Consider the following 20403-nt stretch of genomic DNA (forward strand, 5'->3'; position numbering starts at 1 on the left):
TAAGGTCCCCAAGTATAAACATGAGTAAGGTCCCAAAGTATCAAAATGAGTAATTCAAAAACACAAATTTAAAATATATTCTAAAACCAGTAAATCTCACAAAAATACGTCACACTGCAAAATTATATAACATCATCCATCTTTTCAGTATATTAAACTCTGTGTAGACATGTAATCTTTAAAACTCTGTGTAGACATGTAATTTTTATATACCAAATATTAAGCGTTTAAATGATTAGTATACATAAATACAGAACAGTCTTTGCTAAAAAGTATTCCTATAACAATGTCGCAACCTTGTAAAACGACCTTGAAACAACTGGTTTGAGTTGATAGCCTGTCATAGTATTCTAAGGTTGTCATCAATTTTGTCTAATTGACATTTCCGGAGAATGTATATTTAGAGGCATAGATCGAACGCTAACCCAGTAGGGTTTACATTGATGATGTTGCCACTGTTGGAAGACACTATAGCTTAACCTTAAGCAGGAGCGATTGTCTACTTATCCTTACAAAGCAGAATTGATCTTCATTTTTTTCTCGTGCGAAGTCTTTAATTTTCTGGGTAGTTTTTATACGCTCGTCAAAATTTTGACGTGACGTATTATGGTATACAAATGTCGTCAGTCCGTCTGTCCGTCCGTCCGTCCGTCTGTCTGTCCGGCGTAAACATGTCGCACCGTAACTTGAGAACGACTTATCCAAATTTCATGAAACTTAACCTAGTTGTTTCTTATGATGGTCAAACGATCTGAATACTTTTTGGTGAAAATAAGAATAAAACTTTTTGAGTTACGGGACTTAGTAACTAACACAGATGTGTGTTTTTTTTCACATGTCGCGCCGTATCTCAAAAACAATTTATGATTATTGCTTAAAACTTTACTTTACACACTTCTTAGGTATATCAATCTTAAGATCTGTATACTTTTTGGTGATGATTCAAAATTTTATTTTTGATTTATTGAGTATTTTGTAAAAAAAGGGGAGGGGTTTTTCACATGTCGCGCCGTATTTCAAAAACAATTTATGATTATTTCTTAAAATTTCACACACTTCTTAGTTATATTAATCTGAAGATCTGTATACAATTTGGTTTTGATTCAAAATTTTATTTTATAGAGATATTGATTTTTTTTTAAAAGGGGGGTTTTCACATGTCGCGCCGTATCTCAAAAACGATTTATGATTATTGCTTAAAATTTTACACACTTCTTAGTTATATTAATCTAAAGATCTGTATACTTTTTGGTTTTGATTCAAAATTTCATTTTAGAGATATTGAGTTTTCGTATGTCAGAAACTATTTATGATTATTGCATAAAAATTCACACAGAAGACGACGGGCGTATCATGCGCTCATGGCGCAGCTGTTTATTATGGGAATGTATTTGTCATGTCACGGTGTTGTCTGTTTTGGTTATGAAATGTAGATTTTTAATTGACCCCTTGGTATGTTCTGCCTCTTTCATAACCTAAAATTTTTCGTTCGGTCACATTTTATTTACAATGCAACGCCACTTTTTTTTCCAAAAAACTTATACATCTTCATACTATATATCAACGTGTAAAAATACAAACATCTAATAGCTAGGATGAAATTTGAAAAAAAGGCAGGACAAAAGTTTTGAGTCAAAAAAAAAAGGCAGGATGAGCAACTTGGCATACAAATTATGTATAAAAAGACAGGATAAACTTATAAAAAAAAGGCAGGACCGAATAAAGTGAAAAATATAAAGGCAGGACCGAGATTACAACTAAAAAAAAATGCAGGACACAATTTTTTATCCTAGCCCCCCCTCCCCCCCTAAAAATCAAATGGTAGCTCCCTAAACTACCAACGCAAGCAACAAGAATAAAACTTGTATATGTATACATTTGTTTGTCAAAACTCTTAAAAAGCAGAAAAAACAATTCAAATAAACTGTGTATGTTTGTTTATTTACACTTAAATAGATTTGATAAACATTTTTGCTGGGTACCGAATCTATATGCACAAGCTAGCGATCTTTGCCAATACTAGACTACTGCGTCTGAGAGAAACAAAAAGTATTTTCCCGATTGTTTTCTTTTTCATATATTATTCAAAACATTTCGTTTTATCTAATTCATATGGGACACAAACAGCTAGGCAGCAAAACAGGGCACATTGTAGTACGTACAAAATGTACAAAAAACTCATCAAAGTTACTTATATTATGGTACGCCAGACGCGCGTTTCGTCCTCATATGACGTATCAGTGGTGCCAAAAAAAAAAAGAATCCCAAAGCCAATTCAAATATGAAGTTGAAGACCATTAATGACCGAAAAATCCGAAAATTAGTAAGTTCTTACAAACACCTCATAAATCATATTTGTAAAACACAACACTGTTTAAAGTATACAAAGTAAAAAACGGGTATCAGTTGACTGCAAAATGTAGATGGCTACATTACATATATAAAATCAATGCAAAATATATATGGCTATATTACAAATCACTGTCAAATATAGATGGCTACATCACACAATCACTTCACTATTACATGTATTAATTAAAGGACAAAATAAAAGGGTTCTCATACTTTTGCCTGCTAAAAGTATATCCATTAAATATGAAATACATTACTCTAAAGTAAGTTTTGATATAACTTTCATTAAATAATAAATATAATTTGTCAGTTTCTTTCGCCTCTACCGCCTCTCCTACCTCTCCTCCCGCGGCCTCTTCGACCTCCTCTTCCAGGATGTGAATCAGACGAACCAGGAACATATTTCGGACGGCCAAATCCTCCTTTAAATGGTTTGAAGTTTTCATTCGGTTCATTATATATCGTGCTTTGTTGCATATGTATTCCATATGTTCCTGCAACTTGATCATGATGAGGAACAATATTTCTCTGCCAGATTCCATTATGACCTGCTACTGGATCATGATGAGAAACAACTTGCTCATGATGAGGAACAGTATTTCTCTGCCAAATTCCATTATGACTTGTCCCTCTGTTTTCTGTGGAACGCCCAAAATTAGATTGCATAAAATTGGAAGCACTGTTACCTCTTTGTGGTCGTCCAACGGAAGAGTTAAAATCTGTATTATATCCTTGATATCCCGCTGGACGAGTTTGAAATGAACTTCCAGCCACCTCATATGTTTTTTGGTTTTTCTTGCCTCTACCACGCCCGCGTCCGCGACTGTTTCCTCTATTAGTACCAACTGTATTTGTATGTATGTAATCCAGAAGTGTTCCATTACCTGATGGATGATTACTGCCTTGCACATGTGTTCGAACTTCTTGAATGTTTGTTTGTTTTGTATCCTTGTCTAATGTTTCAGACATCCAATTTTTATTAGATTTGTTTCGTTTATTTCTGCCCTGCTGTGCGCCCATTTTATTTCCTCCTTTGCCTTGATGGTATCTATCACTTTCAGAGTTTTCAGTTAGAGGCTGGAAATGTGTTTTCCAAAGAACTCCTTCTTTTGACTCTCCAGACACTTTTGAGCTCGAAGCAGCATAACAAGTATAACAATTTTGATGTATCAAGGTCGATGTAAGATGGCCTATAATGAAAACAAATTAGATTTACATTGTTTTGATTTGGGAAATAAAAGCCAATAAAAATGCAATTGAATATTGAATTAAACAGCAAGTTATGTTATACAAAGTGAAGGCAACCATTGGCAGTCACGCTGACAATATTGTCTTGTTTATTTTTATTATCATGTATTTTATCGGTTTTCAATATTTTTCTTATGGTAATTTTTAACATGAAGAAATAAAAATTCTAATACTTTTATTCTGTTTTCTTTTTCTTTTTTTTTATTTTTAGAATATGGTCTTGAAGCTGTTTACTTTTTCCTTAATAATATTTATGTATGTTTCGGCAATAAAGTTTATCGACAGGTTGTATGTAATCCTAAGGGCACCAATTGCGCCCCTTTAATAGCAGACTTGTTCTTGTACTATTATGAATCAGTTTATGACCAAACTCAGTAAAGACCCGTCTAAATTGCATTTAATTGATAAATTCAACAACACTTACCGTTATCTTGATGATATTTTTTCGTTAAATAATCAAGAATTTTTAAATATACTGCCAAAATTTACCCAAAGGAACTTACATTAAATACATCAAATATAAAAGGTAATAACTATCCTTTCCTAGATTTAGATATTTCAGTTTTACACGTGAAACTCCTCTGTGTGGGCACTAACATTTACGGCAAAAGGGACGATTTTTCGTTCCCTATTGTTAATTTTTCTTTTGTGGATGGTGATGTTCCTTTGGCACCATCTTACGGTGTTTAAATATCACAACTCGTTCGCTATGCCCGTGTCTGTTGTGACGTCTTGAATTTTAATGAACGTAATCTATGTAATACTGGTAAATTATGAAGTCAGTTATTTCGTTACCACAAATTACTTAAAACCTTTACTAAATTCTTCCATAGATATAAAGATTTGGTTTTGAAGTTTGGTTGTACCTGTAGAAAACTTATTTCAACGGGATGGCATATCATCATTTTTACGGAGATGTTATTTACCGAGCCCGGCAATCTAGAAACGATCCGGGTAAACTTATCGATCCTTTAAATATACTTATTCTTAAAGTTTACCAATTCAACACTGTAATTAGATCTTTGAATATTGGTTTTATTGGTATTAATATTGATTTTGTTATCACTAAATTAAAATCAAACTAAACATTATTGTTATATACATATGCACATTCATGTCTCTACAATCTGTCGATACCTGTATCTTGTCATTGCACAAGGTCATGTTTTTCTCTGACTGTTTATGACGTCTTTACACTAAATCCATTGGGTGTTGGATTTGTAATGATTGATAATTTAGTCTAAGATGCATGATTTTTTATTAATTGTTATTGGCTTTGAACTAGTTGTCAGTAACTGCGAGGACTCTCAAATCTGTACTTAGTGTGTTTTTGTTGTTGGGATGTACAAGTACCCGTCCACGTCCACTCTGTGTTTTTGTTAGATGTATATCTATTTATATCCATCCGATGAGTTAAGCCATTTATATTGTACTGTTACACCACTGTTCCAGGTTAGGGGAGGGTTGGAGCCTTCAAACGAGTTTAACCCCGCCACATTTTGTATGTGCCTGTCCCAAGTCAGTCGCCTGTAATTCAGTGGTTTTCGTTTGTTGCTGTGTTACATATTTGTTTTTCGTTCATTATTTTGTATATAAATTAGGCCGTTAGTTTTCTCGTTTGAACTGTTTTACATTTGTCATTTCGGGGCTTTTTATAGCTGACTATGCGGTATGGGCTTTGCTCATTGTTGAAGGCCGTACGGTGACCTATAGTTGTTAACGTCTGTATCATTTGGTCTCTTGTAGAGAGTTGTCTCATTGGCAATCATACCACATCTTCTTTTTAAAATTTTTGGTAAATCTTTGAAAGTGTCGGTTTCTGTCTCGTTCAAAAAATATCCATTACTAGTGTATCTTTTTTAATTCAACGGAGTATCATAGAAATATTTGTTGACATCTTTTTTTTTTGGTAAAAGACTGAACGTGAATTAATGCTTCAAGAAATTATATAACGTTATTCAAAAAGCATGCAAATGAGCAAAAGTTCACGTGACCCTTATTATACTGACGGTGTACTCAAAAGACAACATGATGTGCGTCATCTGCTCCTCGTGGTCACTTAGAAACTCAACCTATAACTTCAGCTTGTAGTTGATCACTGAATAATGAAGAGAAGGTGGTGTAAGCTGTATCCTATCACCTGGTCATGTAACTGAAAAACAATAACGGTTACCACTGAACCGTGCCATAACGGGTTCAGCGACACACTTAATTTCAATGGATCAACTCTAGAAGCCTTTACTCAGTGTTCATCAACATCTGCCTTAAGCAATAAAATGCATGTTGTGTTTACAACTCATCTGCAATTTTGATCAACGCCAAGTGACATATAAGACACACATAAATCGCAGGCCCTGTGTCAATTATTTACAGAACGGATGGTCTAGTTATATTACCTATTGCAATATAAGCCTTCAGTACATATATATGCAATTAGTTCACATCGTCTTCAGATTGTCACTGAGATTTTGCATTAGGGGGGTTTGTTTGTACAAAAAAACATGCAACAATACTAATATAAGTATTGACCGCTCTAGGTTTTCATTAATAACCAGGTAAGAACAAAATATGTAATATTATTTAATATATTATATTACTTTCTCTATATTTTACCTTGCTTGCATATTTTCCAGTCTTTCTCGTGGACACCAATTACCGTAACAGAGGTAAGTTGTGGACATTGCATTGCTTCTGTAAAATGAGGTTCATTTCTCATAAAGGGTATCATAATATTAAATAATCTTTTTACTTCACTTTTCTGATTACTTATCATTGTGTCTTCGATCCTTCTCACAATATCCAATCCAGTTAGACATTCTTCAACTTCCGTGTGTGATATCTCTTTAACGTTTTGATTTGTGGAAGTGTCTCCATCACATCCGTTTTTCATTAAATTTGACTCGCGATTCAGACTGGCTATGTTTTTTTCTTCAAACATTGCTGATAGATCAATAACTTCGAATTTAGTGTCACCATCGTTTCCCTTAATACGTTTTATAACAGGTTGTGATGTCTTCAATTCTATGAATTCAGAAGAGGAATCTATATTATCATCAGGAATATCATGTGAATATTCGCTATCACTTTCTTCTTGATTTTGGGTTATATTTTTACTATTGAATTTCCTTTCAAGAAGTTTTTCATTGCTTGTAACAAGTTGTAACATCCACTTTACATATAAGCGAAATATCGCATCAGATATATCTATCCAATTCTGTAGGCATTTGCTTGTTGTCTTTCTCATTGCCTTCAAAATGTTTTCAGCAGATGTTTGAAGGGATTTGATCTGAAAATTGTTCCTGTCTCGAGATATGTAGCTGATGATTTGTACATAGGTATTAAATGACCCAATATAATTGTGGAATTGCTGGACAAATTTTGAATCACACAATGGAAATGTGTAATTATATTTTGTTGTTACCTTTTGAAAGTTCTCCTTAAGTTCTTCTGTTAACGATTTCTTCCTTTTCAGTATTTTATTATACCGTGGATGCCAATTAAACACTAGCCCACAAGCTGGACATTTTGAGGTTAAGTCGATAGCAGTCTTTTCCATGTGTCTATCGAGATATATATACCCAAAGGAGTGTCCGCATTCTTTAATCGTGACGGTGTTTTTTCCTTCATCACCTTCAAAAAAGTTTGTTGCATTGCAGTCCTTGCAAGAAACCGGACATGGCTCACTACAAAACCCTGGGCATTTATGACCACAAGTCAGTTTATTTTCACAAACTTCAAAACACAGCGGTCGATCACATTCTTCTGAGCATAATTTCGAACATTGAAAGTGCGGGCACTTCCAAGGGCATGACTTTTTGCAAGGAACGCAATTGTCTCTACAATTTAGCTTGCAAATATCATGAGGACATGAAAAAGAGCAAAGCTTGTCACACGGTCTACATTGCGTACATGTCTTACCGTTGCAATTATGACCACAGAACACACGTTTACCACATTTGCGAATGCATTCTTTGTGAGTAATGTTTTCTTCACATAATGTACATGTATTTGTACAAGAGTGACCGCAAATCAAAATCTGTTCACAGTTTTGATTGCAAACTGCGGTGTCGGCCATTCTACACTTAACAGTTATCGTATGACCGCAAGTCAGTTGCTTATCCATCAGATGTTCACATAAGGGTATTTTACATTCGACTTGATCGCGATAATTATACCTCCTTCCCATCCCACGCCTTCTCAATGCAATTTCGGCTTTAAGTTGCAATTTTTGCATATCTGGATGTTGAAAACATTCGAAGTACCTTTCATGTCCACATTTCGGGTACGTATAGACAGATTTTTCATAGCATTTGACTTTGTTGTGCCTTTGATAACATTCAACCATCTTCGTGTGCCCACATTGGTCTAATCGTATTTCAACAAGTGCCTTGCAATCGATATCAAATTTATAAAGACTGTTTCTTATCTGTTTTTTCTTTTCCCAACACTGTATTTGTCCCATATGGCCACATGTAAGCTCAATATCTACCATTGCTGTACATGTAATATTAATATAACGTCTGGCAAAAAATATAGATGAGATCAACTGGCGTCTCTTGTTTTCCTCGTGACGAAACCTTTCAAAGCATTTGACCGTGGTTGTATGACCACATTCTAAAATTAGTTCAACCATAGATTCACATTCAATTCCAGCTTTTCCCATTGTTTGCATTAATGCTGAGTGCTTCTCGTAAGATGATTTCTTGTAACACATTGTTGTTATTGGATGTCCACATTCTAAATTAAGAACTACTTCCTTTGAACATTTCAGGTCACACATGTCTAATATACATTCCAACATATTTTTGCTGGCCTCTTTAATTTCAAATGACTTCCAGCATTCGACAAGTATTGTGTGACCACATAGAGGTGAGTCTACTGAAATTATCTCACTACATTTAGTGTGCTTTTCATACAACTTTCTCTTCATAGGTTCAGCTGTTTCAATTTTGTGCTTCTCACTGCATGATAATTTCTTATGGTGTCCGCATATTTCCAGAATAAAGTCTACCTGTTCCGTGCATCTTGTTAATTGGTGAACCTCTTTCGAACATTCAATAAGAATATTATGATCGCACCGTGGTAATATTTTATTTATCTTTACGTTACAATCACATTCGTAAGAAAAATGACATACACGATTACAAATATGATTGTTGTTACACTGTTTTAGGCATTTCTTTTTGCAAGAAAAGTATGAACCAATTCTATTTTGATAACAATTGATTATTTCTATATGCCCACATTGAAGAGTTTTGTCAACTGTTATTTCACATTTGTATCTCCGTTCAAAATCAATGTCGTGACATACCCGTTTATACTCATGACCACATTCGTCTCGTGTACAAGTAACAATTTCTCTGCACAAATATGTTTCATAGTTTATATGGCATTTCAAGATGACGTTGTGGTCACACAATAAGGAACGCTTCACTTCCACAAGGCATTGGTGTTCTGATGGATCAATGTGGCACATGAGCTTTGCTGTGTGATGACATTGGAGTGTCCTTTCCATTATAACTTCACATTCACAAGATTTTGGAAAATGACACCGTTTGTTACATTTATGATTTTCTTTACATACGTTGGGGCACATTTTCATACATTCATATTCCACGTGGTTTTTATCGTACGGGTGACACCTCAAACGGCAAACATGACCACATTCCAACCTTAATCCACAAAATAGTTCGCATCCTCCTTCTGGAGCTCTAGCGAAATCTGCAGGTATTTCGGCCCGAATTCCTTCATGTTCTGGATGGTTGCGACAGTACAATGGTAAAGCTTGGCCAAAAGACGTTCCACAATCTGCTCTTGGGCATGCATGGTTTGTATCTTCTCTGTTATTTGACTTTATTTTCTGTATCACCGTCCTCCATTCCTTAGAATCTTTTATTAATGTTCCACTATTACCTATGATGTATAGACCCTTCTTAGCCCTTGATAGCGCAACACATATTCTATTCTCACGTCTCAAAAAACCAATATCCCCATTTTTATTATTTCGCACCAAGGACAATAATATAATTTCATTCTCTTCTCCCTGGTAGTTGTCCAAAACGCTTATATTAATTCCTTCAAAGTGAGCTCTTGGCAGTTTGCTTCGTATCAAAAACATCTGACCTGTGTATGCAGCAAGAATTGTAATTTCATTTCGCTTGTAACCTTGCTTCAAAAGATAAGTGCAAAGTTCTTTCACATATTCTGCTTCGTGTTCATTTGAGAAACTTTTCCCATCTTCATTGTAGTGTTCTTGATGCTCATGATTAATGAAGAAAAGATTTTGTCGAATGCCCTTGATATTTTCGTACTCTAAAACATTTGCATTGTCATAAAGCTTAGGATACATGTGTCTTACTAATTCTGAAATTTCTGGCCTCATTCTATGCTGTCTTTGCAGGCAGTCGTATTTTAAACCATTATTAAGCATTCTCTCAAACAACGAAATCGAAAGATTAAATCTTGTCGCTAATTCCCGAACAGCTGGTTTCGGTTCTAATTGTTTGTGATCACCAATCAAAATAAGATGTTCACATTCCGGATTTATTGCAGTCACAATATGTGCTTCTGGTACCTCTGCAGCTTCTTCTATGATAGTTATCTGAGGACCAATTTTCATCAGTACCTCGTGATATTTTGCAGCACCGGTTGTTGTCATAGCAATAACAGATGCCTGTCGTAAGATTTCTTCATCAAGCTCTGCCCTTGCCTTTTTATAATCTTCAAATATTTCCTTGAACTTATTCTCTTCTATCTGAAGCCTTTCCTTCAGGTATGCCACATATTTCCGTAGCCAATGGCGGTATAATTTCCATCGATTCTCCAACGAAAGGTTCCACAAATTTTTTGTTTTCTCAATCAAAAAATTATTTGCCGTAAGCATTGATTTTAACTCGCTTGAAACAACTTCAGCCTCTTCCTGTAAAATTTCTTGACACGTTTCGTCTTGCACGTCGATCATTATCTGATTTAACTGGGTTTTGACATCAATACCTATCCAGTTCGCATTAAAATTGAACTCTACATTCTCGTCTAATGACCTTTCACTGTATTGATATTCGGCTTCTGTCACTATGTTAATGACAGGTTGTTGTGAATTTGCGCTTGTTTTAGTTTTGATAGGTTTTCGTTTACGTTTTTTCTGCGACTTTTTCCTCTGAACTTCATGAAACCAAGATTTTGGAGATACATGAATCCAGTCCAACCAGTCATTAAGGGGATCCTTTTGAAAATTCAGAACATGATGTTCTAACATGAATGGCTTTAATTGCCGGAAAAAGAGAACACTATTTTGGCCTTGAATTATTTTCAAAATTGCCCGAATAGTTAAAACATCATACTTGGTACGATCAGCTGCTTCCATTACATCGTGCGCATGCCTCCTTTTGGGAACTTTATACCGTTGATTTTTTATAGAGTATTTGTCAACAGCAGGATTTTTGCTTTGGTTTCCAATTCTAATAACAGCAGGGATATCATTATTTAATTCTCTCTCTGGAATGAATCCTATGATTCCTTCAACAAACTGATCCAGTGCGTGATTTGTATAGCATACTATTAAGATACATTGTTTCTTCTGGATCAACCTTTCCCCATCATGATCATAACTTCGTGTTATTTTCCACTTATCTTTGTTGTGAAGTAAAGTTTTGGCAATTTGCAGACCAATGTAAGTTTTTCCAGTGCCAGGTGGTCCTTGTATCAGGACAAATTCTTTTGTAAGGGCAGATATATATGCTGCCCTCTGTGACTCATCCATACCAAGTTCTTCTGCAGAAGGCCATCGATTTTTATCCGTCACCTTTATCATATGTTTTTCGACATCTGGTTTCTCTATCTTTTTTTCTTTTATTGCTGATTTTTGCACATGCTTTGTCAATGCCACTAGTAAATCGTCTAAATCTTCTTCCGAACTTTCACTTAACTCATTTTGTGCCTGGTTTATAGATAGTATTGGTCTTAAATCAAATCTTACATCAGGGTCAATAGCAAGATAGTTTGGCATATCAACTGAGCTATTGCAATACACAATATATTGATGAAATGGTAAAGTGTCTTCTTTGATTGATTGAAGAGCTGTTAAAACATGGTGATATGCCTCAAAATATGCAGAGGTTGCTTCAAGTAGTATTCCTGGGGTTTCTCTGGGTATCTGCTGATTCGTCCTTGTTTTGAAAATCTTAATTTTAAATGAACCCGTCTCTCTCATTTCGTCAGGTTTGGAGTCTGAAACTAATGCAAATAACAAAGATTTGAAACGGTCAAATGACAAAAGCAAAACCGATCCGAATATCAGTCGTTTTGAATTGTTCCAGCGGATACGCTTTCGATGTTCGTCATCCAGCTGAATAATAAAAACTTCACCATGGTCTAATGAAGTACTTGTTGCCGTCTGTATTCTAACATCTCTGTAGATGCGTCCACTTTCTAAACGAAATCTTTGATTTTCTATATCTTTTGTTATGAATTCCTCGTAGACCTCACGTAAAGGTATAATACAGTCTTCTCTGTACAGTCGAAACTGAACATCTAAGTAGTGATCTAGGTCATTGTATCCCCCTTTAGCTTTGTTCCGTCGGAGAAAAAGTGTTTGGTAAAGCATGTCGTCTTCCTTGGGCATTACCGAGAGATACCGGAAGTCGTCTGGTGGTTTCAACTTATCCTCTGAAATCGTTTCCTTCTTGTTAAGATTTCTTGCGGTTTCAGCTCTTTCTGTGAGTTTTCTTATAAGACAGTTTTGAAGTTCGTCGATATCTTCTAGAAGTTGTTGATTATTTTTGAAATCGTCGTATCCTTTTATTTGTTTTTGAAGGAGAGTGACCAATCCAATTTTTTGTGGCGTATCTATTGCCGATGGAATTGTTGCGTTCAATTTTTGAAGTATAGACAGAAAATCAACGAGAAGGCATTGGTATGAATGGTATTTCTTACAACTGCTACTGTTCATTATTAGTAGTTTTGCTCCACTGTTGTTCAAGATTGGTGATTCTGTCATTGTTTGAAGAAGCTTTAGAACTTTTTGACGTGACGATTGTAATTCAACCCGTGATGCACACGCAACAAGATGTATTAAAATTTCAGTAGCTTCATTCGTGAGCTCAGCAGAATTTGTGAATCGTTGTAGCTCTCTTGATGATGTAGAAAGAAATTCAAGTATTTGCTCATCTTCCAAATTCGAAATACACATATGACGGAGATAATCTACGGTTATATCCTGGCCTGGACTGCAAACTGCCATTTTGTTGATTGTTAATAATTGCTATCCTTAGGGCAGTCTAAAATAAACATATATAATTACAAGAGTGTGTACTTTGCACGTGTCAACATTATTTGTTTACAAAATTAAAGATTATCGATGATTCTAATCGACCATGACAAAAAATAATACCATTTTGAAACGAATTTTACCTTTATTACGATAAGAGTTTTTCCTGAATCATATTTTTAATGGCATTCAAGTGGAATCTATGCTATTAATTGTGTTTGCAGTGTAGGAACCATATCATCCTTAAGGCTAATATCAGGACCAAAAATTTACAAAATATTCCTTATTCCATGAGGCCTCCTCAAATCAGTTTGCGATCTACTAAGCAGATATATCGATGAAATGATCTAAGTTCTAATGTTTGTTAATTCAACATCATCAATAAAGGACAATTACTCTAATTGACAGTGTTCGTCATGTGACTATACTGCATATGGAGTATACATCTCCCAGTTGATACGTTATTCAGGGGCTTATGTTTCCTATCATGATTTCCTCGAAAGAGGGTTGCTGCTTACAGGGAAGCTATTAAACCCAGCGTAAAGTTGGAGTCATCAGTTCGAAAATTTACGGACGCCTTGGCGAGTTGGTTGGCCGTTATGGAATATACCGGTATGTTTCAAAGATGACGATGGATATGCTCAAATCGTCATATTAACCACAATCCCGCCCCTTTTTCCGCGAATGTGACATCACTGAACTTAGCTCATCACCAAATGTGTACTTACATGAGCAGCACGACGGTGCGACATGTTGAGCAGGGTGTGCTAGCCCTTCTGGAGCACCTGAGGTCATCACTGGTTTGGTGGGGTTTATGTAGCTCAGGTTTAAGTCTTCTATGTTTTTTGTTGGGAGATTTAAATGGGCATTAGCTGTCAAATTCATGTTCACCGATTTGACTCAAATTTACATATTTGTTTTATAACATACTAAAACGTTTATCCAAATTACAATAAGTCTGAAATAAACAATTAACAATGCATAGACTCGATAATATATATCAGCATTTTGTGTGTATTTTAGTCTAGACGCCAACTTATTAACCATCGAGATGACCTACGAAGACTATTGACGGTCACATAACCCGATATAAACATAAACATAAATACAAATAGATTGCGACCACGTGCAATTGGATTTTTCTAGGTCTGTTTGATTTCATGTTATAGGTTAAAAAAATAAGTTAAACATCGTTTTTACCTGTATAAGAATGATTTTTTTAGAATCGAATCAGTCAACAAAATGGTTCACATTTATTTCATTTTCAATGTTGACATTCTTTTCCTTTTAATGGCTGAACACGCATAATACATGCGTAACAAATCTCTTGCTAAGGGGTTAAATTGAAGGTCAAATGAATATGGATACGGATTCAATGAGGTCGAATTTTTCACTTGCAAGTGATTAATTCATCAGCGATGTTTCTTAATTTATTTTGACAAAATTAAACTAAACTGGCTGCTAAAATCGAATTATTATTTCACTATTTCACTTTCATTAATGATTGAACAAACAAAAAATCATATATATGTTAGCTAATGCCCCTTTAAACTCCATATGCAGTATACTAGTAGTTACATGACGAACACTGTCAATTAGATTTATTGCCCTTTATTTGTTGATTTTTCTGGAAATATTTTTTTTTAATCGACAAACAATAAAATTTAAATCATTTCATCGATATTAATTTAGATATTTATGATATCTAGTAGTAGAGTGCCAACTAATTTTGGAAGGCTCCATAGAGTTAGGACTTGGGGAATTTTTTGAAAATACATTTTTGGTCCTGATTTTTGCATTAAAAATTATTGTTGTTCCTACACTGCAATAACAATTAATGGCTAGGATTTCACTTGAATGCAATAGAAATGATGAGCTTCTTTATTGCAACAATTTAGAGGTCTATGTGAGATTATAATTAACGGATTCTGAAAAGAAAATATGTGTACTATTCCGTTATTATCTGCTTCAGATGTACGGAATGGTCCAGTCGGCGTAAAATGCACCGGTTCGAGGTGACGTAGTATATAATTCCTGGAATAGAAAATCCTTCGTATTTTACAGGACCCTGTGGGCGGCCAAATCAGAAAACCTGACTCAGAATGTCAAAAGGGATATATGTGGAACGGTCTGAGCTGTTTGAGAAGTGAGAATACTAACCCGTTAGCATTTTCCGTTTTTAAAACTTTATAACTGTTCAGATAGATATATTCGAACGGAGATCGATATGTACAACAAAGATATTGGTCATAATCATTGACAAGGGCGCGTAATATAGAAATTCTTAAAGAGTGTGCCACACATTCGGTCAGACAGCCAATCTGAAAAATAATCTGCTCGACTTATTATATAATTATTGGCAGTTTAGTGACTTAGTCTGTCAGAAATTATAAGATATCTAGGAAAAGCCGGTCTTACCAAATCAAAATTTGATCCGCTCCTGTTCAGTTTCCATTTTTAACGTTTTCATACTTATATTTTCATTTTCTTTGGAATGCTCGGGCGGAACATTGATAGTAAAAACAGTGAATAGGTAATAGGTAAAAAATAAATATCAGACAACAAACAGAAATAGAAAGTATTATAACATGAATGGTAATTTTTCCTTTGATCTTCGAGTGAGTTAACTTCGGTTATTTTTAGAGGAGTACGTTAACTGAATGATATTTTAGTTATTGCACTCTCCAGTCCCGCCGTGTGTCGCTAGTCATAGGAATAGCAAAGAATGGGAGGAGCTTAGACCAGTGCTATAACTTCCATCTCAGAAGTTGTTATTTCGCTGTCTAGCTCTGCCTTCTTTGCCTAGTAAGGGAACGACCATTTACCTTCAAAAGGGGGGGGGGGGGGGGGGGGGGGGATTATGGTTTTTTCCTAAAAATAATATTCTGATCCCCAATTTGATGGAAAAAAAATATTGTGGTCAAGCAGATGACAAAATAAAAATATTCTGAATCCAGATTTTCCCCATACCTTATAGTGTTAAATTTTGAATAAAAATAATTTGATTGATAGCGTAACCATAACCCTGAGTTAGAAATGGTAGGTCTTTTGTTTTTGCGTGCCTGGTAATTTGAAATCTCTAGATAACTTTTGGTTAAAATGATAGCAAATTACGGTGTTAGCTCCCCTCAATTGGTAATTTCTAGTGCATTTCAACCAAATTATATCTTGAATTACCAGAACTGGAAAAGGGAACGAACGTTATATTCGTGCACCATTACACACTTTGAGCTTAAATCAATGTACACTTGAGTGGGTTTTTATTTGTCATGTTTTCACCACTGCCTGATTCTTAGGCAGATTGGCACTTAGAAATATGTAGACAATTGAATGAAAATTATTTTAATGTATTTCAGTATATACTTGTATGTAAACCAGACTCAAGCTGGCAACCACTTTTGGCAGCCAATCAAGATAGCAGCCACTTTTTTCCAGCAGCCGTATTTAATGATAAAGATATAAAAACCAAAAAACTGTAAAAGACTCAAACGTTCCAAAAATCTCAAAATCTTAGTTAAATATAAAAGCACCTCCTTTGACAGCGGAATTCGATATTTTCACGGCTTGTCGTGATTCTCAAAAGATGACAATCCGTTTTATATACCAATGATGCTAGCAGCCACTTTTTTTTCGTAGGACACTGTTTGTTTCATAAAAAAAATTGAACAATTTAAAATCCTTTTTTCCGTTCTTTTTCTCGTTTTTTGATTCCTTATGATTAGGAGGTACAGAAACAATATAGAATGAGGTCGTGGTCAGGTGAACCCTGTCTGACGAACATGTAGATGTTGCAAGGAACCCATATAACAAATATAGTTATCCTATTACTCATAATAAGTGAGAAATTCACATGACAAAAAAAATAATATTTTTTTCAAGCAGTCGCTGAATCATGAAAATGTGGTCAAGGACATTCGACATATGACAGACGGAAACTTCGTAACATAAGGTGTCTGCATATTTGTTTACCATACTTCCCTTGTGTAAACTATAAGTTTCCATAATAAGATTAATAAACCAAAGTTCGAGACAACAGTAAAGTCCAGTTACAATGATAGGATTTTCCAATGATGTAAACTAAATTGGTAAATTCCTTAATATCCACAAATAAAACTCTATGTTATTTGTTATATGTTATCGAGACAGTCATCCAAATACATTTTTTTGTACCAGAACACAATAATAGTCGCAATGCAATACCCACAAAAAGTAATAAATAAATTGCTTCGCCGAGCGCAGCTGGATACGACCGCAGAGGTCCAACCCTGAACAGTTGGGGCAAAAATGGACACAATAATCGCGCTTGATACAGGTCTGAATTTGGATTGTAATTCAACATTTGACACATAATAGGTTTCTGACACAGAATAACTGTAGTCAAAGAACAAAGAATTGGTTATATGATTTGAATTTATATTCATTGTTTTGCTTTCGTGCAATACACTATACTGTTGCGAATTGACCCCCCCCCCCCCCCTTTTTTCAAAAAAAAAATATTTGAAGAAATTTTCTTTTTGATTTCTGAAATCTTGAGGAGAAAAAATTGCCCCCCCCCCCCCACCAATTTTGTTTTACCTCCCCCCCCCCAATTTTTTTTCACCCCCCCCCCCCCTTTTTAAAAAAAAAACTTTCCCTCAAGACATGGTCATAATCTCAATTCAAATTTCCAATGGAGTTTGCAACCATAATAACCCATTTAAATACATCATAAAAGTCTTAAAATAGAAAATGACATACATAATCATAGCTAAATTTAATTTACCTTAATCAGTATTTTTAAAATTATTAAAATAGTAACTCCTAAAAATGAACTGACAGCTAATCACCTCAAGACAATACAACATTTCTTAATACATAATTTAAAAGCAGTGTAAGGGAGGTAATTCAAAGTTGTGTTTGAATTACCTCCCTTACACTGTAATTTGTACTTAAGTAATTGTCCATTAACCAGGACACCCTTGTTTTTTCTCACTTTTTTGCCCCTAATTCCTAAACGGTTTGAGCCATAACCCCCATGCAGAGCCAATCCTAACCATCCATTTGTGGTATGAAAACTTGTGGTATAATTTTAGAGAGATCCATACACTGTTCCACAAGTTATTATCATGAAACTAGAAAAATGCTTATTTGGACCCCTTTTTGGCCCCTAAACTATTGGGACCATAACCCCCAAAATCAATCCCAATCTTCCTTTTGTGGTTATAAACCTTGTGTTTAAATTTCATAGATTTCTATTTACTAATACTAAAGTTACTGTCCGGAAACCAAATGTCTTCGGACGACGACGACGACGTGATACCAGTATACGACCGCAAATTTTTTTGCGGTCGTATAAAAACTAGATATGGACGATGCCCCCATCTGCTCTGCCATATGCACGAGTATAGTTCCAAATACTTAAATTTAGATTTGACAAACAGTGATGTTGAAGTACAACTTCAAATTGTTGCGCTGTCTGTAAGACACAAACAGTGCGCCCGCCTGACCATAAGAAATGACCCAAGTCCAAATACCTGGCATTTTGAGAATATTTGAAAAAAAATCTAAATCCTGTGGACATGCACACCTCTATTATGTGTAGAAACATACTAAAAAATATTAAAGCTGAAGTTCAAACACTGTAGGAGGAGATAGCCGGACAAACCATGATCTCTTTATACAGCTAGTACCAAAAAATGATTAAGTCCAAATATCTGACATTTTGAGAATATTTGACAAAAAATCAAAATCCTATGGATATGCACACCTCTATTTATGTGAAGAAATATCCTACAATATATTAAAGCTGTAGCTCAAAAACTGTAGGAGAAAGCCGGATATATCATAATGACATTTATCTATATCCGGACGGACGAACGGACGGACGGACGAACGGACGGACGGACGGACGGACGGACGGACGGACGGACGGACGGACGGACGGACAGGTGTAAATTAAGATGCCAGTCGACATTTTGTCGTGGTGCATAATATTTTTTTGTATTTTTTCCACTTGCGACATCGTAACTTTTAGGATTATACTAAGACACCTATGTATATATCCTAACTTAAGGACCAAATTTAGGACATATCTTATCTTAGGAGACTTTCATTAACCTGACTTAGGACTACAACGTGTCCTTATGTCATCCTAAGACAAGTCCTAGTCTTAAGACAGCTTCATTAACACGGCCCCTGGCAATGGGTCAATTCTTGTAGATCCAAGAGGACGAGGCGTCGTCCATTATAATCGAAAGTTGTTTGTAAATTTGTTTAATTTTTTTAACATTCTGGATCCGTATTTCATGACTGTTTAATGATTCGAGGGACATCACAAAGAATAAATTTGACGTCACAAGTAAACAGTCGAAAATTGATTATCGTGAATTATTATATATGGCGTTGGCAAGGACGAATATTGCAAACCTGAGGTCGATTTAAATGATTAACCAAATTCTATACCATGGGCCATAGTCTTAACTTGATGGACCGCAACATGATTGATGTATAAATTGATGTAAAATGATAATATTGATAAATTTTCGTATCTCAAGTTACCTTTTTTAAAACTGTATGTCGGGTACGATAATAAATATGTGTGTGCGCATCATCATAGACAAATAATGCAATAAGTATGCCTAACTTTGAACTTTGTATTACGTAATATGTAATTTCCTGTAAATGCTACTTTCGCTTTCATTTAAACTTTAACTTTCGATTTTGCTGTGTAGCAAATTGTAGATATTTTAATAGATTTTTTTTCATCTGAAAAATATAAAACTTGATAGGACAAAAATACTAGCTGGCGGATAAGACCTTTAGAGTAATTGAAGTTAGAATAAAGGGCTTATCATCAGGCTTAAGGTAGCACGGTAGTATTTGCATTCCAGAATTTAGGTTGCTCTTTTTTTTGTACCCTACTTAAGTCAATGTATCTGAACAGTGTGATTGGACAAAAAATACAGTATCAACTGAACATACTTTCCCAAACTGAGGGATGAATCAGGTGTAGAAAAATATGAAATAATTTTACATACAGGTGAAAATGAATTTTTGAGATTTTTTTTAAATTTTGTATTCACTGCATGATAAAAGACCTAAAAGCACTAGTGGCCTTAGGTTTTTAAAGATAGCAAAAAAAGTAAACGGTCATGATACATATTTAAATTAATTTCTGAAAATTATAATGAAAGTACTTCAGTAAACTGTGTACTTAGAATTTTGGGCAGTGCTAGAAAGTGGTGAAAAGTCTAAAAAGGCTATCATTATCCCTTATGGGCCAGGAAATACTACCGTGCCACCTTCAGTTTAGTTTCTTTAATTTTAAATCCATCTAAAGAAAACGATTTATAATGTCCCAACCATGTAAAGGTTGTAACTTTTATCAGAGAGGCCATAATCAGCTACTAACAATATAACCAAGCAAGGGAGGAATATCCTGGACTGGTGAGAGCCGCTGAAAATAAATATCCTTTCGATGTAAATGAATGTAATGCAACACAAAATGGGCAGGAATCAATCGTGTACAAATAAGCATGCGCAGCAACAGATGCAAATAA

At 34.9% G+C, this 20403-nt stretch overlaps 1 protein-coding gene across 1 annotated transcript; it reads right to left on the minus strand.

Annotated features, from left to right (window-relative positions):
- Positions 1–1920: 1920 nt before the first annotated feature.
- Positions 1921–19543, minus strand: LOC127714264 (NFX1-type zinc finger-containing protein 1-like). The gene is made up of 3 exons (XM_052220324.1): positions 19403–19543; positions 6214–12875; positions 1921–3542 (listed from the first exon to the last, which is right to left on the minus strand). The coding sequence occupies exons 2-3, from the start codon at positions 12836–12838 to the stop codon at positions 2659–2661; spliced, it is 7509 nt and encodes a 2502-aa protein (XP_052076284.1). The 5' UTR covers positions 12839–12875; positions 19403–19543; the 3' UTR covers positions 1921–2658.
- Positions 19544–20403: the final 860 nt, after the last annotated feature.

This window comes from Mytilus californianus, unplaced genomic scaffold (genome assembly GCF_021869535.1).
Source record: "Mytilus californianus isolate M0D057914Y unplaced genomic scaffold, xbMytCali1.0.p SCAF_9, whole genome shotgun sequence".
Taxonomy (NCBI): Eukaryota; Metazoa; Mollusca; class Bivalvia; order Mytilida; family Mytilidae; genus Mytilus; species Mytilus californianus.

What these genes read in the sequence shown, in the direction of transcription:
- LOC127714264 (XM_052220324.1), bottom strand. Translation starts at nt 12,838, where the DNA reads ATGGCAGTTTGCAGTCCAGGCCAGGATATAACCGTAGATTATCTCCGT. An exon ending in CTGGAAAATATGCAAGCAAG is followed by an intron (nt 3,543 to 6,213) that starts GTAAAATATAGA and finishes TTTTCATTATAG; the next exon opens with GCCATCTTACATCGACCTTG.